Genomic DNA, 27672 nt, shown 5'->3' with positions numbered 1-27672 from the left:
GGGGTAGCTCTGTTTATTACTGATGGTATTACTGCAATAGAGAGGGATGACCCAAGTTCAGGAGACCAAGATGTAGAAGCAGTTTGGGTAGAGATGAGGAATCATAAAGGCAAGAAGTCACTTGTGGGAGTTGTGTACAGGCCACCTTAGCTTAACATCTGTCTTAGGGAAAATGTTAAAAGCTATTATTAAAGACATTATAGCAGGGCATTTAGAAAAATTCAAGGTAATCAGGCAGAGTCAACATGGTTTTGTGAAAAGGAAATCATGTTTAACAAATTTATTGGAGTTCTTTGAGGGAGTTACATGTGCTGTGGATAAAGGGGAACCGGTGGATGTATTGTACTTAGATTTCCAGAAGGCATTTAATATCATTTGTGCCACATCAAAGGTTATTGTGCAAGGTAAAAGCTCATGGTATAGGGGGTAACATATTGGCATGGAGAGACGATTGGCTAGCTAACAGGAAACAGAGTAGGCATAAATGAGTCATTTTCTGGTTGGTAAGATGTAATGAGTGGTGTGCCACAGGGATCTGTGCTGGGGCCTCAATGTTTTACAATTTATATGAATGACTTAGATGAAGGGACCAAAGGTATGGTTGCTAAATTTGCTGATGACACAAGCAACTTGTGAAGAGGTCATAAGGGGGCTACAAAGAGATATAGTTAGGTTAAGTGAGTGGGAAAAGACCTGGCAAATGGAGTATAATGTGGGAAAGTGGGAAATTGTCCACTTAGGCAGGAAAAATAAAAAAGAAGCATATAACATAAATGGTGAGAGATTGCAGAGCTCTGAGAAGCAGTGGTGTGATCTGGATGTCCTCGTGCATGAATCGCAAAAGGTTAGTACACAAGTACAGCATGTAATTAGGAAATCTAATAGAATGTTATCGTTTATCACGAGGGGAATTGAATATAAAAGTAGGGAGATTATGCTTCAGCTATACAGGGCATTGGTGAGACCACATCTGGAAGTACTGTGTCCAGTACTGGTCTCCTTATTTAAGGAAGAATGTAAATGCGTTGGAGGCAGTACAGAGAAGGTTTACTCGACTAATACCTGGAATGGGCAGGCTGTCTTACGAGGAAAGATTGGACAGGCTAGACTTGTATCCACTGGAATTTAGAAGAGTAAGAGGCGACTTCATTGAAACATACAAGATCCTGAGGGGTCTTGACAGGGTGGATGTGGAAAGGATGTTTCCCCTTGTGGGAGAATCTAGATCTAAGGGTCACTGTTTAAAAATAAGGGGTTGCCCATTTAAGACAGAGATGAGGAGAAATTTTTTCTCTTGAGGGTCGTGAGTCTTTGGAATTCTCTTCCTCAAAAGGCGGTGGAAGCAGAGTCTTTGAACATTTTTAAGGCAGAGATACATAGATTCTTGATAAGCAAGGGGGTGGAAGGTTATTGGGGGTAGGTGGAAATGTGGATTAATCAGTTCAACCATGACCTTAATGAATGGCGGAGCAGGCTTGAAGGGCCGAGTGGCCTACTCCTGCTCTTAATTCGTACGTTCGTATCTCAACTTCTTACAATACCCACACTATATCCCACTTGATTAAATAAATAAAATGGTTCAATAGGTTGGAATGTTGTTCCTGAAAATTGTGGCCGATAGAAAGGTTCTCACAGGCTGCTACTTCAAGTAATAAAGTGAAATATGTTCCAATTTACCCCATGTGATGTAGTGATGTAGCACATGTAGATTCAGCTAAATGAGTCATTCATGACGAATGCAACCCACAGAAAGGAGGCCACCAGCTCAGTCCAGTGACGGTAAAATAAACCTCTTCCCCATAAGCACTGCCCAGAATGTTTAGCAATACAGAAAGCTCAAGTTAAAAAGAAATACAACTCGGTTGTTTAAAAGAGGCATAAAACAGGGTTCCATAGATGCCATCAAGGACAATGGATTTCCCCTGTTCCATTTAAATAAACAGAGGCCACTCGACATCCTCTTTCATAATCCTCATTAACATTAAATGTTTACTATTCAACATGCCCACACAATTTCTGACTTCACTGGTTTTGGTTAAAGTTACACCCAGTACACTGGGGAAGTGATGACACAGCTCTGTAACCCGACCCTCATAAAAATTGCTTCCTCTTCTAACCCATATTTCACACGGAAACAGAAAATAATCTCTCTGGGAAGTCTATACTTTAGACAAATATTGTTGATGAAAAGTTTCAGTTTCTGGACTTCATCAGTGACCCTACAACAACAAATTATATTTATTTATATAGCAGCTTTAACATTATAAAACATCCTCTGCCTGGCTGAACTTGTTCTCACATTGAACAACTTCTCCTTCAACTCCATTCACTTCCTTCAAATAAAAGGTGTTACTATGGGTACCCACGAGTCCTAGTTATGCTGGTCTTTTTGTGGAGTAGTCAAACATTCCTTGTTTCCCTCCTACTCAGGCCCCCTCCCTCACTCTTTTTCAGGTACATTGATGACTGTATCGGTGCCGTTTCCTGCTCTCGCCCCGAACTGGAACACTTCATCACCTTCACATCCAATTTCCCCCCCTTCTCTCACCTTTACATAGTCTATCTCTGACACTTCCCTACCCGTCCTTGACTTCTCCGAGTCCATTTCTGGTGATAGGCTGTCCACTAATATTCATTATAAGCCCACCAACTCCCACAGCTACCTTGACTACACTTCCTCATACCCTGTTGCCTATAAAGGACTCCAACCCATTCTCCCAGTTTCTCCATCTTGGATGCATCTGTTCTGATGATGCAACCTTCCATAACAGCGCTTCTGACACGTCTTCCTTTTTCCTCAACCGAGGATTCCCCCCAACCCCCCCACTGTAGTTCACAGGGTCCTCAACCCATTTCCCACACTTGGGCCCTCACCCCTTCCCCTCCCTCCCAGAACAGCGACAGGGTTCCCTTGTCCTCACTTTCCACCCCACCAGCCTCCACAACCAAAGAACCATCCTCCGCCATTTCCGCCACCTCCAGCAGGATGCCACCACCAAACACATTGTCTCTTTCCATCCCCTGCCAACAATCAGAAAAGATCATTCCCTTCGCAACTCCCTGGTCCACTCCTCCATCACCTCGTCCCCTTCCCATGCAATTGCAGGAAGTGCAATACCTACCCTTTTACCTCCTCTCTCCTCACTATCCAAGGCCCCAAACACTCCTTCCAGGTGAAGCAGCGATTTACTTGTACTTCTTTCAATTTAGTATACTGTATTCACTGCTTTGAATGCGGTCGCCTCTACATTGGGGAGACCAAACACAGATTGGGTGACCACTTTGCGGAACATCTCTGCTCACTCCGAAAGCATGACGCCAAGCTTCCGGTTGCTTGCTATTTCAGCTCACCACTCTGCTCTCATGCTCACATTTCTGTCCTCAGCCTGCTGCAGTGTTCCAGTGAATATCAATGCAAGCTCGAGTAGCAGCACCTGATCTTTCAATTAGCCACTCTACAGCCTTCCGGACTGAACATTGAGTTCAACAATTTCAGAGCATGACGGACGATTTTTAAATTATTGTTTTAATTATTTTTTTGAATTATATTATTTTATTTTTCAACCATGTGTCTGTCTTACATAGAAACATAGAAAATAGGAGCATTGAGTGGGCTATTCGGCCCTTCGAGCCTGCTCCGCCATTCATTGTGATCCTGGCTGATCATCCAACTCAGTAACCTGCTCCCGTTTTCCCCCCATATCCTTTGATCCCTTTCACCCCAAGAGCTAGATCTAACTCCTTCTTGAAAACAAACAAAAAAAATTAATTAATTGAATTTAAATTCCACCAGCTGCCGTGGTGGGAATTGAACCAGTATTTCCAGGACATTAGCCTGGGCCTCTGAATTACGAGCTTAATGACATTACCACTACTACACCATCTTTCCCCTTGGTTTTTCATGTTGTACTTTTGGATAATGCTGCTCATTATTCTGCCATTAACACGGTCTCTGGACTAATGCTTTGTCTGTTACCACAACCATTAACACTCTCTTTGCTGTTGTCCCATGACATCTTTATTATTTAATCTCCCCTGCCCTCTGCCCTATCACACACCTTCCCTTTTGTTCTCTTCCCCACCAACCCTCACACTCCCTTCACTTGCTTAAAACCTAAGTCTTTTCTAACCTTTGTCAGTTCTGATGAAAAACCTGAAACGTTAACTCTGCTGCTCTCTCCACACATGCTGCCAGACCTGCTGAGTATTTCCAGCACTTTCTGTTTGTATCCCAAGGAGCCCACAGGATCATTATAAAACTAAATATGACACCAAGACAGAGAGAGATATTAGGTCAGATGAACAAAAGCTTGGTCAAAGAGGTAGGTTTTAAGGAGTGAGTGTCTTAAAGAAGGAAAAAGTGAGGCTGAGAGGTGTAAAGGGTATTCCAGAGTTTAGGGCCTTAGCAACTTAAGGTGTGGCCACCAATGGTGGAGCAATTTAAAATCAGGGATGCTCAAGGAGCCAGAATTAGAGAACAGATATCTTGGAGGGGTGTGCAGTTGCAGACAATGTAGGTCAGCGAGCAGAGGGGCGATAGGGAAATGGGATATGGTGCGAGTTAGGACATGGGCAGCAGAATTTTGGATGACCTCAAGTTTATGGAGAGTAGAATGTAGGAGACCAGCCAGGAGTGCATTGTAAGAGTCATGTCTAGAGGGAACAAAGGCATGAATGAGGGTTTCAACAGCAGATGAGATGCGACAGGAGCGAGGTCGGGTGATGTTACGGAGGTGGAAATAGGCGTTCTTAGTGATGGTGCAAACATGAGGTCGGAAGCTCATCCCGGAGTTAAATGTGACACCAAAGTTGCAAACAGACTGGCTTAATCTCAGACTGTTGCTAGGGAGAGGGATGGAGTCAGTATCTAGGGAATGGCATTTGGAGCGGGGACCAAAAACAATGGCTTCAGTCTTCTCAATATTTAATTGGATGAAATTTCTGCTCATCCAGTACTGGATGTTGGATAAGCAGTCTGATAATTTAGCAACAGTGGAGGAGTCAAGAGAAGTGGTGGTGAGGTAGAGCTGAGTGTCACCACCATACATGTGAAAACTAATGCTGCACTTTCGGATGATGTCGCCAAGGGGCAGCACGTAGATGAACGATAAGAGGGGGCCAAGGATAGATCCTTGGGGGACACCAGAGGTAACGGTGCAGAAGCAGGAAGAGAGGCCATTGCAAGTAATAATCTGGCTATGATTAGAATGGAACCAGGTGAAAGCAATCCCATCCAGCTGAGAGCAGTCTCACCAAGCTAGGTTAACTGAACATTCAAGTGGTTGGGTTGGGTCCGGTCAGGTGCGGGAAAAATGAAAGAACTCGGGTCGGATGTGGTTCTGTCGGGCTCAGGTCAGGTTTCATTTGCAGACCTGAGCCGGCCTTTAGCTCATATGCTATAAGGGTGCAGTCATACTGCCAGTTTTGCATCAGGGCAAAATATGGTTGCTACCCCTCCAGGATTGTCCTGGAGTCTCCAAGAATTAAAAATTAATCTCCAGGACACTGCTGCAAGTAAGCACTGAGGAAATTATAGTGACATTAGGATAAATGCTGTATTTTTTTCCATTTTCTTTGAACACTTCCATTCACTAGAGATGAGGAAAAATGCTCTTTGATTTTGGGGGTGGGGGGGGGGGGGGCGGGGGGGGAGTGGAGCAGGAAGTCATGTGATGAAGCCTCCAGCAACACACCCGACTGGAGTTGGCAACCCATATGAAAAATGGATTCCACTTCACAGGATGCATTAATAACAGTGTAACTCTCAAGCACAGTCTTAACCGAACAGTGGAAAAGTGCTGAAAGGCCCTTAGACCTCTGGGTACTTTGATAACATAAACAGGGAGGGTGGGTAAGGGGTGGTTGCAATATTTTGAGAGGTTGGACAACCTCATCTAAATCCACACAGTATTTGAAGATTACTGGTTGGAACAGAGTACTTTGCTGGGCCAGAGTCACCAGCAGGAATCAGGAGTACTAGACTCGAATCAATTCTGCAGCTACTGGCCAAAGAACAGCCCAATAAACACTTGCTTTTTGTACCTATAATACACAGGGTATTTTTCTTCTCTCTAAACTGATGGTGCATATTTTCAGTTGTATTTATAGTTCACAAACAGAGTTAGATTTAGTTTTTCTACTAACTACCTTTGACATTCCTACTTCTATACACAAAATTTTGAATGGCAGACTTAAATACTCACGATAGCTCAGTAGAAATTCTGAAAATTATGCAGAAAAAAACAAAAGCAGCTACAGAAAAACATCAAATTTCATGTAAAATATCTACATGTAAGGGGGTCAACTACATACAGCCATCATGACAACCCCTTGTGGACTGTGGTGAGGCCTACCTCGACTTCCAAAAGGCTCAGAAACTCAATGCAAAGTGGTCAAATTTCCAGATGATACCAAACTAGAGGGTGTCATAAATTTTTTTTAGAAAAAACAAAACGCTTAACAGGTCTGTGTGGCTTTAAGATCTCTTACTACTTTTTGTGAACAGTGACTGCAGAGACTTGTTCTGGTATTTGAAGTGCAGGCTGTAAGGCAATTTGTATCCAAGCAACAGGAAGATTTTACGACAGTCTTGTGACTTCTACTGAAAAAGACTTTCAGTTTCATGTTGGCAGGGTAAAAGAGATCAGGGGAGCTGTGGAAATTGGCCAGAAATACTGCCCAGAAAACTCTCTCTTGAAAAATAATTCCTGTATCAAAGAGGAAGAGACCCAGAGAAAAGAGGAATTGCTACATTCTGTGGAGAAACACTGCTTTGGAGAAAGGAAACCTGCATTTTGGTTGTGGAAAGTTGCTGTTGCCTCCAATCAGGAATCCCTGCCTCAAGAGTGAGTTCTGTAGTTCCTGTGCTCTGTGGAGAAGGCTCCTTTGCTGCGAGCAAGTCCTGTTGACTTTTGTGTTTTGGAAGTTCCTGAACTCTCAAGAAAGGTTCTACTGTTAGACAGTTACTTTAAAATTTAAATAGACCTGTTGCTACAACCTGTTGCTGAAAGATCTGTGACGCCTGCTGCAGATAAACTACCTCGAAAGGCAACCCACTACAGACTGTTCATTAATTTCACCTGGAGATTTCGAGTGGCATCTGCCTATTCGACTCTGGGACACCTCACCAATCCCGGAAAATACTACCAGAAGATACAACCCAGTTATTTTATTATTCCTAAGAAACTGTTGTAAAGTCAATATTTCCGTTTTCCCCGGTTAACCATTGATTTTTGAATGTATGTGTGCATGAGGGCTAGGAAGATTAAGGAGTTATAAAATCTTTTCATACATATAGATTCATCTCATTGTTGTTCAAAACTTGGTTTATTAATAAATAGTTAATTCTGATGTTGTTTGAAGAAACCTGGTTTGGCGTGCTTCATTCTGGGGATAAATAAAGTGATTAATTTGGCTATTTTTCCAGTAGGTGGGAAACTTTACTAATATGCTGTGACCTGTGGAGTAGTAGGAGTGAATTAACAGTGCATTGCTCCCACCTTGGTCATAACAAGGGCAGTGGAATTGGAAGAGGTGCCTTAATTTACAGAATGAGTTGGACAAGATACATAAATGGGCAGAACAATGGCAGATGAAATTTGATTCAGACTAATGTAGAGGAAGAAAGAATAGGTGATGTACATACTTCATGAATGGTGCTGGAATAGCCAAGGATGAAGCGGAAAGAGAGAGACCTAGCAGTTTTAGTATACTCAATCAAGCAAGCCAATAGGATGTTGAATTATATAATCAAAACAATACAATGTGTCAGAAGAGGTAATGATTAAATTTTATGCGCTCTGATCCAAAAGCACTTTGATTACGGTGCCCAGTTTTGGTTGCCAAAAAATGAGGGACATTCAAGCACTAGAGGCAGTGGAGAAAAGCCAGGAGGATAATCTCAGGAATCTAAGTAATGGAGAAAGACTGGAGAAACTTTGGCTTTTCAGCTCAGAAAGGAGGATCTAAGTGGTGATCTTATAAACATGTTTAATACTCTTCTAGAAAATGTATACCTAGAATATTACTTCAAATTGAACTGCAAGGGTAGAATCAGGAGACACAGATTTAAATTAGAGAAGGGTATTTTTAGGACAGAAATCAGGAAATTCTTCACACCAAGACTGAGTAACATGTGGAAAAAGATTCCAGATAAAGAGTGGAGCCAACAATCTATATCAATTAGATGGTACAAGTGGAGAGGGACGGGGCGGGTAAAATCTCGTTAGATCAATCAATCAAATGGGCTGAATGATTTTTCTAATCCCTAACTATTTAATACTCAACTTTATGCCAAGTAGAAATATGTTATTCCATGGGTAGTGGTATAAGGGGATATAGCAAGTTCAAGACCTCGATGCATCTGTATATATTTCTCATTATACTTACAAACAAGTACAAATGCTCAGTTCTATGCAACCACTTAAGGCTTCATGACAACAATAAGGTGAAAGAACTTCCTTTAACCATAAATCTGGGCTACTTACGCTGACGTCCTCTTCGTGCCATTTTGTACAGAAGACAACAAGGGCAGCATAGACAGAGCACAAGTGAGAAAAGGAAAATCCCAAAAAAGCTCACTCCGATTGCAACAACTGAGCCAAAACTGAAAAAAATGAAAAACAAAGTAGGTTACCAAAAGAATTGTTGTGGATCATTACTGTGAGGAATTATCTGTAAAGCACAGCATTTATACACATATCTCTCCAGAGTACTCATGATTAAAGCTGTATTAAAAATAGGGTATAATGTTCTAAATCAGTAAATATTTTATCAATATGGTATGTACAAATGGAGACATTGTTTCCAGCAATAATTTGCATTGTGACCGACTCAGTCTGACTTCGTCTCCTGAAAGGTAAAGTTACCATAGAGAAAACTTATGAAAGTTCTAGGAGTTGCTGAAGTAATATTATTCAATTCTGAACATATTCATTTGACAGATGACATTTTCTTGCTTCCAACAGCAGCATGTATATATAGCTCTATGGGATACTATACTGGATGCTCATTAATTTATTTGAAAGCAGTTGATCACAACGCTAATTGCTTCATTTAATAGAAATTTGTTTTACTTACTGATAATTAGAGAGCGGAGGGGAAGGGGTTGAGTGAAATTATCACTTGTACCCACCATCTAACCCATCTACATGCCAAACAATTCCTCTCACAATCACCAGAATCCATACCTCCCAGGATTTAATGTTGTTATGAAGGTAAGGCATCAATGAATGTATTCAACTGTCATGCAGGCCCCCACCTGCGAAGAATGAGGCACATTAATTTTGCCACATGGACATTAGATTTCAAATTGTTGCTGGGAAGAGGAGAAAGCCTGTTACAAAGGGTTGCCAGGCCCCTGACTGGAAAGACATTTTTGCATATTATCAGACAGTTTTTGGGAACAAAGGAGCTATCCCCTGCTCCAATACAATACCCAGAACAGATGTGGTGAGACCAGTTAGTCACGTGACTACCCTGCTGGCCAACCTGGGGACTTTTAAAATGTAGAGACAGTGTTTGAACTGGCAGAAAGCTGTTTTGCTCCTGGATTGAAAAGACCTCTGCTGACTGGCTCGCCACAGCCTTTCCTGTCTGCTTCCATCTCCTTCTCACGGAACTCCAAAAACCCACTGAAGACACATGAACCCCAAGAGACCGAAGTCTCCTATAGTGAACAAGGTTTAAGAATAATACTGGGCGCCAACGAAAAGCAAGATCTACCTACAATCAAGGACTCTACAGTGAGCTCGAAGAACCATAACAACAACTCTTCAGATATTGCCTCAAACCTTTACACTTTAATTTTTATTCTGCTCTTTTCTGTATCTATTTGCATGTGTGTATCGCATACACATGCTAGCGTGGGCGCATGTATCTGTAGGCGTCAACCGAATTAGAGTTTAAGTTTAATAAATTTCAATATTTTTTCTTTAAACCGAAGAAAACCTTTTTGTGCTGGTTTCTTTATCTTATAATTAGAAAGCGGTGAACAAGGATTCAGCAAGGGAGAGCTAAAAACAGAGCTTTTAAAAATAAAACCCTGTGACAGTAAGACCAGGTGAAGGCTGAAAGGGAAACCTAGACCTCTTTCTCACCTGGTCGTAACACAATATTCTAAATATATAGCCTTACCAATGAATTTGGAGTTAAAATAACCCATCCAGTAGCCTCAAAATCCATTTTCATTGATTGAATAGATGATAACTATATTTGCCTTTGCTGACCAACAGCTGGTCCTGAAAGTGTTTTAGTTCCTTCCTCTCCTCCTTTATTTTTGCCAACATGGTGTGTAGTTTGAGCACCTCATGGTGTATCTGATCCTGGATCTGGTTAAGTTTGCCACCCACAGGTGTCCAGAATAAGCAGGATGTGGCCAGGGCTCCTCATGTGGGTTGGCCCTGTTTAGAGCTATAGTTAGCACCTGGATAACCCTTGAATACGAACAACATCTATCTGCCCATTCATTGAATTTCTCCTATGACTGTTAGGCCAGGCATGATTCATTTTTTATTGACTTTACTGTTTAATTAAACCTTTGTTATTTTTGTGTTAGTTACATCATTGCATTGGATGTGCCAACCCCCGCACACATTAATGGTGGTGTCATCTCTGTAAGGGGAGCAACAGTTGTGTCCCATGAGAGACTTACTGTCACCCAATCCCATAATGCACTGAGCCAACACCAAATCAATCCCAAAGGCTGGGTGAGAAATATAAAACATTTATACTTATGGATTACCTTACACTTATTACACTAAAAGCCACTTGTCACTCATTATCTCATTCACTCAATAGCTGTAGATCTCCTTCATTTACAAAGGTTGAAGTGCATCAAAAGGAAGGTGGTCCAGAATCCCAAACTGCAACTGCTAGGCCAACACAATGCTCCTGTTATAGGCTTCAGTTACTGGCAATCAAAACCTACTACTTTGCTTTGATTGTAGAATATGTGTTGATCTACAGAGTTAAGCTTAATACCATTTGAATACAATATTAAAAAGTTAGAAGAAAGCAAGTCTACATAACACACTATGCACAATTGTAACAAAAAACTGTCATCTGGATTCAGTTGCTAAAATTCCTGCCTCTGAGTCAGAAGGTTGTGAATGCAACTATCTAGGCTGACACTCAGTGCGGAGGGAGTGTTGGAGGTGCTATCTTTCAGATGAGACGTTAAACCAAGGCCCTGCTCGCCCTCTTAGGTGGATGTAAACGATCCCAAGGCACTATTGTGAAGAGGAGAAGGGGATTTGAGTATTGCTGAAAAAGAGAGACATGCTGTCGAAGCTTTTTGCCTTGCACTCATCAGGACAGACACAAGAATGCCAAATTTCAAAGGAAGTAACGATTTGTATTGCTTGAGAAACCGGTGCTGATTGGTCAAAGCGTTGCCATGGAGAATGCACCAGGGAACTACTGTCCCCCATACTTTAATTCAAAAAAGGCGCAAAGCATTGACATGTTCCTTTGGCCTGCAGAGGACGGGTCCCTGCGTATGAATATACAAGAGCAGAGGAGTTCTCCCTGCTGTCCTGGCCAATATTTATCTCTCAATCAACATCACAAGAGGAGACTGCCTGGGCATTATCATATTGCTGATGAGGGAGCTTGCTGTGTACAACTCAGCTGCTGTGTTTCCTACATTACAACTGTAACTACACTTCAAAAGTACTTCATCAGCTCTAATGTATTTTGGGATGCCCTGAGATTGTGAAAGGCGCTATAAAAATGCAAGTCTTTCTTTCCTTTAATTGTGCAACTGAAGTCAAACACATACCTCCCTTTACTGGTCTGTATACAGAGCAAAGTTCTGTATGTCTTATCATGCGTTGATATCGTGGAAGCATGTGGTGTTGCTTGGGATTCTATCCCATTTACATTGCTGGGAAGTCTTCAGAATATCAACAATAACAAAGGAAAGAAACAAACCACACACACAAAATCCAGTACTTTGCAAATCATGACCCACAACTTCTGAACTTTCCCAGATGTTGGAGGAAGGCAGCCATTTTTATCTAACCCCTGCACTTTTAGCGCCTGCAACACCTTGAGGTACAAAATCCACTTCTGAGGTGGGTGATCCCAGAGATGCAAATACATTTCAGTGCTGGTACCAAAGCTGCGGTAGTTATGATCAGCGGAGCTAGCAACTATGTTAAAATTCTCCATGCAATCACTGCTTTTGTTTACTAAAGGTTTGTGTCTAAATCTACACTGTAGCACTAAGTAAGAAGCACATGAAACCTTTTATGTGTTACAGTTCTTAGTTGCCAACACAAGGTAAGTAGGCCACCCATTTTCTCAAAACTAGCAGCACAACTCTTAACCAGAACCAACAGATTTTGAAAATATGATTATACATTGTTTTTCTGCTAAAATATCAACAAAGGAACGAGGAAAAATTGCTTTTGGAAGAGCTGCTGACAGTGCCTCCGCCCTGGGGACCCTGGCTGCAGTGCTGCCTTAACCTTTAGTGTATACAGAAATATAACTGTAACTACTGATGATTCAATCTGTAGAAATGTGGATCCTATAACCATCTTTATAATAGTCATCACCCATGTAAACCTTTCAAATTATCCAAGTTGAAGTCTTCTTCTTCTTTGTCTCTCGAGACAAGGAGGCCAATGAATAGGCACCTGGAGGTGGTGAGTGGTTTGTGAAGCAGCACCTGGAGTGACTATAAAGGCCAATTCTAGAGTGACAGACTCTTCCACAGGTGCTGCAGATAAAATTGGTTGTCGGGGCTGTTACACAGTTGGCTCTCCCCTTGCGCTTCTGTCTTTTTTCCTGCCAACTATTAAATCTCTTCGACTCGGCACACTTTAGCCCCGCCTTAATGGCTGCCCGCCAGCTCTGGCGATCGCTGGCAACTGACTCCCACAACTTGTGATCAATGTCACAGCACTTCATGTCACGTTTGCAGACGTCTTTAAAGCGGAGACATGGACGGCCGGTGGGTCTGATACCAGTGACGAGCTCACTGTACAATGTGTCCTTGGGGATCCTGCCATCTTCCATGTGGCTCACATGGCCAAGCCATCTCAAGCGCCGCTGGCTCAGTAGGGTGTATATGCTGGGGATGTTGGCCGCCTCGAGGACTTCTGTGTTGGAGATACAGTCCTGCCACCTGATGCCAAGGATTCTCCAGAGGCAGCGAAGATGGAATGAATTGAGACGTCGCTCTTGGCTGACGTACGTTGTCCAGGCCTCACTGCCGTAGAGCAAGGTACTGAGGACACAGGCTTGATACACTCGGACATTTGTGTTCCGTGTCAGTGCGCCATTTTCCCACACTCTCTTGGCCAGTCTGGACATAGCAGAGGAAGCCTTTCCCATGCACTTGTTGAATTCTGCATCGAGAGACAGGTTACTGGTGATAGTTGAGCCTAGGTAGGTGAACTCTTGAACCACTTCCAGAGCGTGGTCGCCGGTATTGATGGATGGAGCATTTCTGACGTCCTGTCCCATGATGTTCGTTTTCTTGAGACTGATGGTTCGGCCAAATTCGTTGCAGGCAGCCGCAATCCTGTCGATGAGTCTCTGCAGACACTCTTCAGTGTGAGATGTTAATGCAGCATCGTCAGCAAAGTGGAGTTCCCTGATTAGGACTTTCCGTACTTTGGTTTTCGCTCTTAGACTGATCTTGTGCGGAGGAAAATTCCTTCTTAAGACTTGAACGCATGTGAGAGCAGCAGGGAGAAGATGATGATCCCAAACAGCGTAGGTGCGAGAACACAGCCCTGTTTCACTCCACTCAGGATAGGAAAGGGGTCCGATGAGGTGCCGCTATGCTGAATTGTGCCTCTCATATTGTCATGGAATGAGGTGATGATACTTAGTAGCTTTGGTGGACATCTGATCTTTTCTAGTAGTCTGAAGAGACCACGTCTGCTGACGAGGTCAAAGGCTTTGGTGAGATCAATGAAAACCAACGTAGAGTGGCATCTGTTGTTCACGGCATTTCTCCTGTAGCTGGCAAAGGGAGAACAGCATGTCAATGGTGGATCTCTCTGCTCGAAAGCCATACTGTGCCTCAGGGTAGATACGCTCAGCCAGCTTCTGGAGCCTGATTAAAGCGACTCGAGTGAAGACTTTCCCCACTATGCTGAGCAGGGAGATTCCACAGTAGTTGTTGCAGTCAACAAAGGTCACCCTTGTTCTTATAGAGGGTGATGATATTGGCATCGCGCATGTCCTGTGGTACTGCTCCCTCGTCCCAGCACAGGCAAAGCAGTTCGTACAGTGCTGAAAGTATAACAGGCTTGATACTCTTGATTATTTCAGGGGTAATGCCGTCCTTCCCAGGGGCTTTTCCGCTGGCTAGAGAATCAATGGCATCACTGAGTTCTGATTTTGTTGGCTGTACGTCCAGCTCATCCATGACTGGCATGTCCTGTGGACTGCCATAAGCATTACTACAGTTTAGAACATTGCACTATGATTGTGGTCACCACAACAACTCAAAACACATTAGTTTCTCTGCCGACTGCATCAGACTTTCAGCTAAACAGGGTGTGGGAGGGGAAAAAGTAAAAAAGAAAGAACCTTTATCTAGTTTAGATCATTACCTCATGATCTCATTAATCTCTAACAGCTGAATCATGCTATAAAAACCAGAAATGCTAGAAATACTCAGCAGATCTGTCAGGATCTTTGGAGAGAGAAGCAGAGTTAACGTTTCAAGTCAGTGACCTTCTGTTCTGATAAAGGGTCATAGACCTAAAACGTTAACTCTGCTTCTCTCTCCACAGATGCTGCCAGACCTGCTCAGTATTTCCAGCATTTCTGGTTTTTATTTCAGATTTCCAGCATCTGCAGTATTTTGCTTTTATTATAGCTGAAATCATGCTGTTGGACTGACAGTGAGAATCTCCTTCCCAATACACAAAGATGCACAAAAATGATTAGAAACAGGAAGAAAAGGACCTAATTAAACTCAAAACCATGATCAAAACAGCTGATACCTCACTCCAGCACAAAGCATGCAATGATCTGTAATTTTAATCATTAAAACATGTAGACAAGCCACCGATCTCTATTTAAAATAGTCTTATTTCCCTGAGTGGCCATATGTTCAGAAAGTATGCATGATTAAGTTCAAACTCGGCTTACAGATGATGCACCTTGTAGACAGATGGTATATAATACATTAAACCTTGATTTACCACAGGAATATCACCACCTGCAAGTTCCCCTTCAGGCCACACACCATCCTGATTTGGAACTATAGCGCCGTTCCTTCACTGTCGCTGGGTCAAAATCCTGGAACTCCCTTCCTAACAGCACTGTGGGTGTACCTACCACACATGGACTGCAGTGGTTCAAGAAGGCAGCTCACCACCTTCTCAAGGGCAATTAGAGATGGGCAATAAATGTCTTCGATGAAAGGACCGAAGGTATGGTTGCTAAATTTACTGATGACACAAAGATAGGTAGGAATGTAACTTGTGAAGAGGACATAAGAGGGCCACAAAGGGATATAGATAGGTTAAGTGAGTGGGCAAAGATCTGGCAAATGTAGTATAATGTGGGAAAGTGGGAAATTGTCCACTTTGGCAGGAAGAATTAAAAAGCATATTATCTAAATGGTGAGACATTGCAGAGCTCTGAGATGCAAAGGGATCTAGGTGTCCTAGCACATGAATTGCAAAAGGTTAGTATGCAAGTACAGCACGTATATAGAAAAGCTAATAGAATGTTATAGTTTATCGCAAGGGGAATTGAATCCAAAATGGGAGGTTATGCTTCAGCTATACAGGGCATTGGTGAGACCACATTTGGAGTAGTGTGTACTGTGTTGGTCTCCTTATTTAAGGAAGAATGTAAATGCGTTAGAGGCAGTACAGAGAAGGTTTACTAGACTAATACCTGGAATGGGCAGGCTGTCTTATGAGGAAAGATTGGACAGGCTAGGCTTGTATCCGCTGGAATTTAGAAGAGTAAGAGGCGAATTGATTGAAACATGTAAGATCCTGAGGGGCCTCGACAGGGTGGATGTGGAAAAGATGTTTCCCTTGTGGAAGAATCTAGAATTAGGGGTCACTGTTTAAAAATAATGGGTCGCCCATTTAAGACAGAGATGAAGAGAATTTTTTTCTCTGAGGTTCGTGTGTCTTCGGAATTCTCTTCCTCAAAAGGCAGTTGAAGTAGAGTCTTTGAATATTTTTAAGGCAGAGGTAGATAGATTCTTGATGAACGAGGGGGTGAAAGGTTATTGGGGGTAAGTGGAAATGTGGAGTAATCAGTTCAGCCGTGAACTTATTGAATGGCGGAGCAGGCTCGGGGGACCGAGTGGCCTCCTCCTGCTCCTAATTCGTATGTTCGTATGTAATAAATGCTGGCCTAGCCAGTGACGCCCACATCCGCGGAACAAATAAAAATCCCAGTCACTCAGCAGTATTCTTTCGATGTTGAACACTAAACTCTTCCCATCCTAACCCTCTCACCTCTCTACCTCCTTAAAACCTATCTGTTTCACCAAGCTTTTGGTCACCTGTCCTAATATCTCTATCAAATTTTGTTTGATAACACTCCTCTGAAGTGAGTTGGAATGCATTATTAACATTTTAAAAGAGCTATATAAATGCAAGTTGTTCTTGTTGATCACACTAACTACAATTTAAGAATTTTATGTGCTCTCACTAGCACTGTGGGATGGTGACACAGCACTCTCTGATAATGGGGACAGGGACACGGTCGTCTTTGACCACATTTGCAACTAGCATAGTCACTCAGGCTCCATTGTAATAATAGCGGTATCAAAACAGGAATCATTCTGATTGCCTTTATTATTTAGAAGCTCATTGTGCAGGAAAGTAGAGCAGGATGATGCACAAACCTACCTGAGATTGTATCAAACAAGGGAACCACAGAGGTGGCGGAGTTCTTCAACAAATGGAAATCATCAGGCTTTTAGAAGGGAACACAGAACTATCACTAAAGCAGAACCAGAACTGTACGCCTGAGTTTGATTGTAAAAGTGCATCTTAACCTCTACTCTCTGTGCCCACCCAGGATGGAGAAAAGTCTACGAAAAATGCTGAAAAGGAATTATGATCTTTGGCTTGGGACCAAGGTCTATTAGTTTCAAAAAGGGTAAAATTATATTTTGACAATTTCAGCGCAGATGGCTATGTGTGTATTTGCTTATACTGGTCAATTCCAGCTTGTTTAAGCAACTGGATTCTAATTTTGGGTAAGTTAGTTATTTTACAGCCCTTGCCTCCATGGACAATTGAACTCAATACTGAAAAATGTCAAGCACAGAAAAGAACTAACAGACCCTGTATAATAAAAGATCTACCAGCACCAGTGTTGGCACAGGAGTATCTAACATGTTGTCTTTGTGTGAATAGGCAGGTACCGTAGGTTAATAGGAGGCCATATATCAAATTCCAAGGGGAATTTTACTAATTTGCGCTATTTGAGATGTATGCAAATTAATGGAATGCGAATTTAAATGGCACTTTTGAACCACATTCCCACTTACTTGTATCTCAAGTTCTTGATGCTGAAGGTTCTTGGTGTTCCCAATTAAACGATGCAACAGTGTAAAGAACAACCTTTTCTGAATGTTCAGACCCACAAAATTCAAAACTGGGCAAACCAACAAGAAATATAAATAAACAAATGGAAATAAGTCACCTGGGCTTTGTGATTCAGAGTGCCAAGACTCATCGATTACATTCCTCGTTTATGTTGCATTAGCTGATTTTAGCCAGGTCAGCAGTTAGGGCACTACAATCAGCCTCAGTCCACCAAGGCCAGGGACAAAGAAAAAGGTTAGCCAGGTTTACCCCCCATTCCCAATTACTATCATATGACCATCTGCTGAAAATGTTCATGTGGAACCAATTAGCAAGGGGGAGGATTAAAACTGGTTGAGATGCTCTACGCAATTGAATAGTCTGGCAACTCTCACTGAATACGTTCACGCATTGGACAAGGGACTGGAAGGCTGCTCTTGCCTATAACCTCATACCCCAGCAAGAAAAAAGTTAAATAAAAAGAATCTGAATATTGAAAGTAAGAGAAGCAATAGACAAAAACAAGAACGAGAGTAGGCACAAAAATCCTCCAACATAAAGAAGGTTTGAAAATAGCTGGTAGTTTCAGTTTTCTCTAATCAAATATTTTCGATGAATTTTTCTGTTCACCAGGCTACAGAATTTATTGTTGGGAAATTAAATATACGTCACACAGCACATCAAGTAAATTTCCTGCTATTCTGCCACAACCTCCTCTACTACATGTCATATTTTCCATTTCCCACATCAGCTATCCGTATGGCGTCTTTAAGTGAGACTGCCAAGTTGTGCAACTTGAAGTAATTATGGACAATTTTGTGCTGAGTGCTCACATTCACAGAAATTTGGCTTAATTCCCCAAACTTATTTCATCTATGAGGTCTACACATAAGCTCTTTGATGGGGAAAAGACAGACTATTTAAAAAAAATAGGTTTTGTATCCAAGACTACTTTTTGTACATTGCTGATGCTATGTATCATAAAGTGGAACTTTAAAAAATACACAGGGGAACCACATCAAAAATAAACTTTATTTTCAGTCTTCTCTAATTAATGTCATACAACCTTTCATAATAGAAATTACAAAACCGGTCACATGATTTGTGAACACTTCGTAGCATAGTTGTTGCATTGTATAAAGTCCCTATTGTCTTAAAACAGGAACAAACAACCTTAAAGCAAAACTAGTTAAAATATCAGCTGTTAAAGACAGCTGTCATCCAAGGGCACTTTCTTGCTCAATGTAACACATTTTAGCTGTTCTCAGTTAGTTAGACATCATGGCTGTCTCTTTCAAGTACCACTGAATGAGTATATGTTTTACTATACAGCAGCTGGGAACTTCCTTCAGAGCATCAGACACAGGCAGGCACAACAGCATCAAATGGGTGGCAATAGCAAAGTACTGTAAAAATTAAGAGAATGAACAAACTTGCATTTATATTACATCTCGTTACATCCTTAGAAAATCACAAAGTGCCTCACAACCAATTAGTTTTGAAGTACAGAAACTGTTACATAGGCAAATATGGCATATTATGTGTGTGGAGTGCAAATGGGCTGAACTGCCAGATAGTCTGGTTTTACATGTTCTTGATCGGGATGCAATGCTAGCCAGGAAAGCAGGAGAACTTGATACTATTCTTTGAAAAACCCAATGCAACATTTTACAACTTCCTAAACACCTCAAAAAAATAAGGTAGCCTGAATTAGCAAAGACTGCATCTAAGCTTTTTTTTATTCATCATGCGACATGGGCCTCGCTGTCTAGGTCAGCATTTACTGCCCATCCCTAATTGCCCTTGAGAAGGTGGTGGTGTGCTGCCTTCTTGAACCACTGTAGTCCATGTGAGGTAGGTACACTCAGTGCTGTTAGGAAGGGAGTTCCAGGATTTTGACCCAGCGACAGTGAAGGAACAGCGATATAGTTCCAAGTCAGGAAGGTGTGTGACTTGGAGGGGAACTTGCAGGTGGTGGTGTTCCTTGCATTTGCTGCTCTTGTCCTTCTAGTTGGTAGAGGTCATGGGTTTGGAAGGTGCTGTCTAAGGAGCCTTGGTGCGTTGTTGCAGTGCATCTTGTAGATGATACACACTGCTGCCACTGTGAGTCGATGGTGGAGGGAGTGAATGTTGTGGATGGGGTGTCAACCAAGCGGCCTGCTTTGTCCGGATGGTGTCGAGCTTCTTGAGTGTTGTTGGAGCTGTACCCATCCAGGCAAGTGGAGAGTATTCCATCACACTCCTGACTTGTGCCTTGTAGATGGTGGACAGGCTTTGGAGAGTCAGGAGGTGAGTTACTCACCACTGGATTCCTAGCCTCTGACCTGCTCTTGTAGCCACGGTATTTATATGGCTACTCCAGTTCAGTTTCTGGTCAATGGTAGCCCCCAGGATGTTGATAGTGGGGGATTCAGCAATCGCAATGCCATTGAATGTCAACGGGAGATGGTTAGATTCTCTCTTGTTTGAGATGGTCATTGCCTGGCACTTGTGTGGCGCGAATGTTACTTGCCACTTATCAGCCCAAGCCTGGATATTGTCCAAGTCTTGCTGCATTTCTACACAGACTGCTTCAGTATTTAGGAGTCGCGAATGGTGCAATGATTAGCGAACACCCCCACTTCTGACCTTCTGATTGAAGGACTGAAGGTAATAGCATCTCTAGCAAGGCAACTTGATTATAAAGCAGTTTACACAATATGCAATCATTGAACGTTTAGAGGGACTGTTTAGGCACTTCGGTGCAACATCTACTCTAAATTTACATCCCTTTAATTTTCTTTGCAGACTGTGTCTCCAGATTTGCCACCCTTCACGCTGTTTAGATTGCTATATCATATTAAAAACAATAAATACATGGGAAGGACTTGCATAACTACAAGTTGTACTGTAAAGACTTGTATAAATATAAGTTGTTACGTACTAAACTCAGCTAAACACATTAAGAATTCTTTTCCTATTCTTGTGGGAAACTAACACTAGTCTTCGAAGGTTTTTAAAAAGAAACTTTTATTTTAGGCATTTTCTTTCTGTGCCAAAGACAATTAGTAATATTGCAAACACTTTTCCTTCCTTTTACAGAACAGCCACTATCTGAGAAACAGAACAATGCCATTGAACTGAGGAACCAGATGAAACCCAATGTGGAAAGTGACTCACTACGTCACCCCAACTGTGACAGTAAGTCACATTGTTTAGCAGAGCCAAGTTGACGGCAGTAATGTAGAGTCACAAGGAAGTTGCAGACCTATTTGATTTGTGATCAATGGGCGCACGCAAAAAAAAAAAATCACATGACTTTTTAACCTATTAATAGATATGAAGCTGCAAGGGAATGCAGCACTGGTTAATGGACTGAGTGGTTAAATAGGAGCTGGAGGGCAAGTCAGCTTGAGCTGCTTTGTGTCACTATTTTTTGTGGTCAGATCAATAGCAAGTTAGAGAAGGCATAGGAATCGGCCTCATACCTGCCCTCTCGGCCAGAGATTAGGACAGAGGCTGAGCGCCAACTCTCAGACACTTCTTCCTACCTCCCCCTGGACTATCACCCCACCACCGAACATCAAGCTACTGTCTACAGGACTGTCACTGACCTCATCTCCTCCAGGCGGCACAGTGGCGCAGTGGTTAGCACTGCAGCCTCACAGCTCCAGGGACCCGGGTTCGATTCCGGGTACTGCCTGTGTGGAGTTTGCAAGTTCTCCCTGTGTCTGCGTGGGTTTCCTCCGGGTGCTCCGGTTTCCTCCCACATGCCAAAGACTTGCAGGTTGATAGGTAAATTGGCCATTATAAATTGCCCCTAGTATAGGTCGGTGGCAGGGAAATATAGGGACAGATGGGGATGTGGTAGGAATATGGGATTAGTGTAGGATTAGTATAAATGGGTGGTTGATGGTCGGCACAGACTCGGTGGGCCGAAGGGCCTGTTTCAGTGCTGTATCTCTAAATAAAATAAATAAATAAATATCTGCCCTCTACAGTTTCCAACCTCATAGTCCCGCAACACTGGACAGCTCACTTCTACATACTTCCTAAAATCTACAAACCAGACTGTCCTGGCAGACCCATCATTTCATCCTGTTCCTGCCCCACTGACCTTATCTCTTCCTATCTTGACTCTATCTTTTCTGCCCTGGTCCAGTCTCTTCCCATCTACATTCGTGACCCTTCTGACACCCTACGTCATTTTGATAATTCCCAGTTCCCTGGCCCCAACCCCCTTCTCATCACTATGGATGTCCAATCTCTCTACACCTCCATCCCCCATCAGAATGATTTGAGGGCTCTCCGCTTCTTCCTTGAACAGAGGCCCAACCAGTCCCCATCCACCACCACCCTCCTCCGCCTGGCTGAACTTATTCTCACATTGAACAACTTCTCCTTCGACTCCACTCACTTCCTTCAAGTAAAAGGTGTTGCTATAGGTACCCGCATGGATCCTAGTTATGCCTGTCCTTTTGTGGTATATGTTGAACATTCCTTGTTCCAGTCCTACTCAGGCCCCCTCCACCAACTCTTTTTCCAGTACATTGATGAATGTATTGGTGCCATTTCCTGCTCTCACCCTGAACTGGAAAACATTATCAACTTTGCTTCCAATTTCCACCCTTCTCTCACCTTTACTTGGTTCATCTCCGACACTTCCCTTCCCTTCCTCGACTTCTCTGTCTCCATCTCTGGGGATAGACTGTCCACTAATATTCATTATAAGCCCACCAACTCCCACAGCTACCTTGAATATACTTCCTCACACCCTGCCACCTGTACCGACATTGCATTCTCCCAATGTCTCCGCCTCCATCGCATTTGCTCTGATGATGCAACCTTTCACAACAGCGCTTCTGATATGTCTTCCTTTTTCCTCAACCAAGGATTGCACCCCCGCCCCCCCCTCCATGTGGTGGACAGGGCCCTCCACCGTGTCTGGTCCATTTCCCACACTTCTGCCCTCACCCCTTCCCCTCCCTCCCAGAACCACAACAGGGTTCCTCTTGTCCTCACTTTCCACCCCACATCCACCATTTCCACCACCTCCAGGGTGATGCCACCACCAAACGCATCTTCCCCTCCCCTCAGTGTCAGCATTCTGAAAGGATCATTCTCTCCACAACACCCTGGTCCACTCCTCCATTACCCCTGACATCTCTTCCCCTTCCATGCAACTGCAGGAACTGTAATACTTGTCCTTTGACCTCCTCTCTCCTCATTATCCAAAGCCCCAAACACTCCTTTCAAGTGAAGCAGCGATTTACTTGTACTTCTTTCAATGTAGTATACTATATTCGCTGCTCACGATGCAGTCTCCTCTACACTGGGGAGACCAAATACAGATTGGGTGACCGCTTTGCAGAACACCTCTGCTCAGTCCGTAAACATGGCCCTGAGCTTCCGGTCACTTGCCATTTCAACACCCGCGCCCCCCACACTCCCGCTCCCATGCCCACATCTCTGTCGCAGCTCGCTGCAGTGTTCCAGTGAACATCAATGCAAGCTTGAAGAATAGCACCTCATTTACCCATTAGGCACGCTAGAGCCTGAAGCCTGGCTCAGGTATAAAACTGAAACCTGACCCGAGCCCAACACGACCACAGCCAACCCGAACCCAACCCGGGCCCGAGTCCTTTAATTTTTTTTCATGCCCAACCCGACAATATAAAACATGTTATTAGTACAGAAAATAAAATTGCATGAAAACAATACAAAACAAAACAGTACAATCCAGCCCGACCCGAGCCCGAATGATGTACACAGAATACAGACCCAACCCGAACCCGACACTTACCATTGCCTGCCCACTGACTGTTTTTCTCATGTTTGTGTTTTTGGCTAGGGCTGTTCATTTAACACCCTCTCTGCACTAATGCAGTGTCTTTCACCACACCATTAGCACACTCTCTTTGCCTTTGCCCCATGACCTCTGTCTGTTAATCTCTCTGACCCTCTGTCCTATCAACACCTTCCCTTTTGTTCTCTTTTCCTCACCCCCTGCTTTATTTGCTTAAAACCTATTACATTTCTAAACTTTGCCAGTTCTGATGAAAGGTCACTGACCTGAAACATTAACTCTGCTTCTCGCTTCACAGATGCTGCCAGACCTGCTGAGTATTTCCAGCACTTTGTTTTTATTTGTGTAATTGTCTCCTCAGCCAATTGTAATTCAACAAATCTTCAATTTCATAATAACTACTGTTCTACACCAGTTGCTATCAGATTTTACACTGTGTTGGCTCTTCAGATCTGTCTGAGTTAAGAATCACTCACCTGCAGTACATCTGCTGCACAATAGCAAGATTTTAATTGAGGAAAAAATCTCAAAGGGCTACATAAAACACTGCATCTTGTTGCATGACACTTTTAGTGGTTGGCTTTAAGGAACATCCTTACAAGGGATCCTTGCTACCTGGCTTTTGTAATTATCTGGTGAGCAATTAGGACATTTTGTTAGTGTTGTCAAACAGGAGTCCCTCTCTTCCCACAAAGGACAACCTCAATTTGCTTATTTTTTTATATAGATAATTGCCTTGTATTAGCATTTTAAGATACTTTTCTTTCATTTGCCACTTTAGGATCACTACAACAAGAATCTAATGTTGCTTAAATAAATACACAAAAACAATTACTGAAGTTTTCCTATATTGAGGGTAATAATGCTAGATGATCAAGTTCAGAACAATTCATGAGACAACAGCCAGCCGGAGTAGTGGATCACTAGAAATAATCGTTTCCCAAGATACTTTGCCTGGAGGAGGAAAACCAAATATCTCAGTCTAAGGTCAGTGTCAAGCTGAGTACATGTCTGCTTCAAAACAGCTAGGCAAGAGTGCATCCATGATGCCCCTGCATTCTTGAACTTTCTTTCCAAATCCCTCTGCTTTGCTGCCTCACTCTCCATTTTCAAAAGCCTTCGCGAAACCCAACATTTTGACTGCGCCTCCAGTAACCTTCTCAAAATCTCCTCAGTATTTATGTTCACACCTGGCCCCCCTCTTTTTTGAAACTCTTTGGGATGCTTTCTTTACATTAAAAGCTCTTAAGGACCAACAGAAATGAGGGTACAAAAGAGAGTATGTGGTGGCAATTTTGTGAAACTTATTGGACACAATGGTCGTGTAGCACTACCTGTCAGTTAATACGATTCCAATCTTCAAATAAAAGTCAAGAACATAGTCCTGATAATTATATTGACTTGCCATATTGATGTCTATAGTGGGGGGGGGGGGGGAATGGCTTTTTCTTATAAAAGGAATTGTTCAAAGAACACCCGGCAACAGTCAGTGCAATAAAGCCAAAGGAACATTGGCTGATGCTGAAGCTTCAGAGACTGAGCTGTACTGCCAGTTTATATCCTCAGACTAAACTTCATTCTAATACTCAGTGTAGCACTGAAGTTGAAGGTTCAGCACTGAACACCATTATATCATTGAGCAGGGGAGTGCTCCAAATTCACAGCATGAAAATGCTAATTAGGACAAGTGGGCCAGCAATTTGGAAAATAAAACCACCAATTTAAAAAAGAAAACAGGTGTAAACGTACAGATTTACTAAGAAATCCATTAGCAATAATGGTCAGGCTCACAAATATGCTTTAAAAAAAAATTCTCCTCGGGAATTTATTTAGCAAATGACTCAGCACCATTATGTAAGAAGGCAGTCACATACTACTGAGACAGAATTGGTCAAATAAATGAGTGGCAGCCGTACTCAGCATGAAAATCAATGTAAAGCAAGTTAGTGCTAAAAATAAAGACAATACACAGACAGGGAAGGTGGATCTGTGCGTGCTGGTTGACAAAAAGGTTAAGTGTCAACATATCATTAGCAAATGGCAAAACAAATCACATTGGGATATATTTACAGGTCTCCAAACTGAAAGTCCCATGAGACAATTCTAACATTGTGAGGCACTGATGAGACCATGTTCGACAATTCAGAGAGTTATATGTTGGACATCTTGGAGAGTTAAGGGTTCATGAACAAACTTGCATCTTGTGTCTAAGAAACATGAAAATGGTCGGATGCCTCAACAAGGAATTAAAGGGCTGCGACAAAATCAATTATGAGTGACTGAAGTATAATTTTAATGGCTAGTGTATTGAACGTAGGCAGATGGATTAATTAATTATAGGAAGGAATGTTAAGGAAGATTAGCTGTTAATAAAACCATTGAAAGGATTCAAGAGTAGATAGGTCAGGAATTCTTGTTTGAGAAAAATATTGCTGAAATAAATAATTAAGACGGTTATGTTCTCAAAGGATTCATTTACCATTAGATGCATTATGAGGTCTTATCTGGGTCATGTACCTTTTACGCAGGCAAACTAAGATGTATAAAAGGTGCATGGTTTTCAATAGTCATTGGGCAGCTTGAAAGGTACACAGATTTTGATCTTTCTAGAATTCCTTAGAGAACAGTTCCCAAGGATTGGAAGGTACCAAACATAACCCTACTATTTAAGAAAGGAGGAAGAGAGAAAATCGGGAACTATAGGCCAGTTAGCCTAACATCAGTAGTAGGCAAAATTCTAGAATCTATTATTAGGGGTGCGGTAACAAGGCACTTAGAAAATCATAATATGATTTAGCAAAATCAACATGGATTTATGAAATGGAAATCATGTTTAACAAATCTATTATAGCTTTTTGAGGATGTAAATCGTAGGATGGATAAGGGGAAACCAGTGGATGGAGCGTATTTGCATTTTCAAAAAGCAATCGATAAAGCGCCACACAAGAGATACTTGCACAAAATTAGTATTCATGGGATTAGGGGTAACATATTAGCATAGATTGAGGATTGGTTAATGGACAGAAAACAAAGTAGGAATAAACAGGACATTTTCAGGTTGGCAGGCTGTAGTAACTAGTGGGGTACTGATTTATAGTCTATATTAATGATGAGGGGGTGAGTGTAACATATCCAAGTTTACTGATAATACAAAGTTAGGTGGGAAAGTAAGCAACTAGGAGGACGCAAAGAGGCTGCGGAGGAATGTGAACAGGTTGCATGGGTGGGCAAGAACATGGCAGACAGAATACAATGTGGTGAAGTTATCCACTTTTGTGGGAAAAATAAAAAAGCAGAATTTTTTTGAATGGTACGAGACTGGGAAATGTTTACATTCAGAGGGACTTATATGTCCTTGTACATGAATCAATCACAGAAAGTTAATGCAGGTATAGCAAGCAATTAGGAAGGCAAATGATATTTTAGCTTTTGTTACAAAGAGATTGGAGTACAAGAGTAAAGAAGCTTTTCTACAATTATACAGAGCATTGGTAAGGTCATACCTGGAGTACGAATGTGTAGTTTTGGCATCCTTACCTAAGGATGGATATAGGTGCCCTGGCGGGAGTACATGAAGAATCAGTAGACTGGTTCCTGGGATGAGGGGTTTGTTCTTAGAGGAGAGATTGAGTAGACTATGTCTACATTCCCTGGAGTTTAGAGGAATGAGAGGTGATCTAATTGAGATATATAAAATTCTTAAATGGCTCGACAGGGTAAATGCTGAGAAAATGTTGCTCCTGGCTGAGGAGTCTAGAACACGGGGTTGGGCGGGGGCAGGGGGAGGGTCACAGTTTCAGAATAAGGGGGTCAGCTATTTAGGACTGAGATGAGGAGAAATTTCTTCACTCAAAGTGTTGTGAATCTTTGAAATTCTTTACACCAGAGGGCTGTGGATGCTAAGTTGATGAGTATATTCAAGACAGAGGTCGATAGATTCTTTGGTACTGAGGAAAATTAAGGGATACAGGGATAGCAGTTGAGGTAGAAGATCAGCCATGATCTTGTTGAATGGCAGGCTTGAAAGGGATAAATGGTTTTCTCCAGCTCCTGTTTATGTTCTTATGAAAGCTTCTCTCTGTGCACAAGTACAGATTAATCACCTACGTTGCACATTAATAAAGTCCGTTCTGCATGCTCTACCATCAAGAGCCTTATGCTTACTCAAAACATGTTATGGTGAACCATAGAAGGGGATTGGCTAATCGTTAATCCACACAAAGTATTATGCTGAGTTTTGACACTGTTCTTATGTCTTCTCTTCTTAGGCAGTCCCTCGGGTTTGGGGATGACTTGCTTCCGCCCCCATTCAATGGCTTCAGAGATGGCTGATAAGTCCAATGCGTGATCTGCAGA

General features: G+C 42.4%; 1 protein-coding gene across 4 annotated transcripts in view; it reads right to left on the bottom strand.

Moving 5' to 3' along the window:
* The window catches only part of LOC137380147 (protein shisa-5-like), a 92295-nt gene that overhangs the window by 15721 nt on the left and 48902 nt on the right, over positions 1 to 27672 (bottom strand). For all 4 annotated transcript variants that reach the window (XM_068051859.1, XM_068051860.1, XM_068051861.1 and 1 more), the window contains one exon: positions 8487 to 8605. In XM_068051859.1, the coding sequence (XP_067907960.1) occupies positions 8487 to 8605 (119 nt within the window). The remainder of the gene's footprint in view (positions 1 to 8486; positions 8606 to 27672) is intronic.

Source organism: Heterodontus francisci, chromosome 19 (genome assembly GCF_036365525.1).
Source record: "Heterodontus francisci isolate sHetFra1 chromosome 19, sHetFra1.hap1, whole genome shotgun sequence".
In the NCBI taxonomy this organism is placed as follows: Eukaryota; Metazoa; Chordata; class Chondrichthyes; order Heterodontiformes; family Heterodontidae; genus Heterodontus; species Heterodontus francisci.
This window is presented reverse-complemented; position numbering and strand designations above follow the sequence as displayed.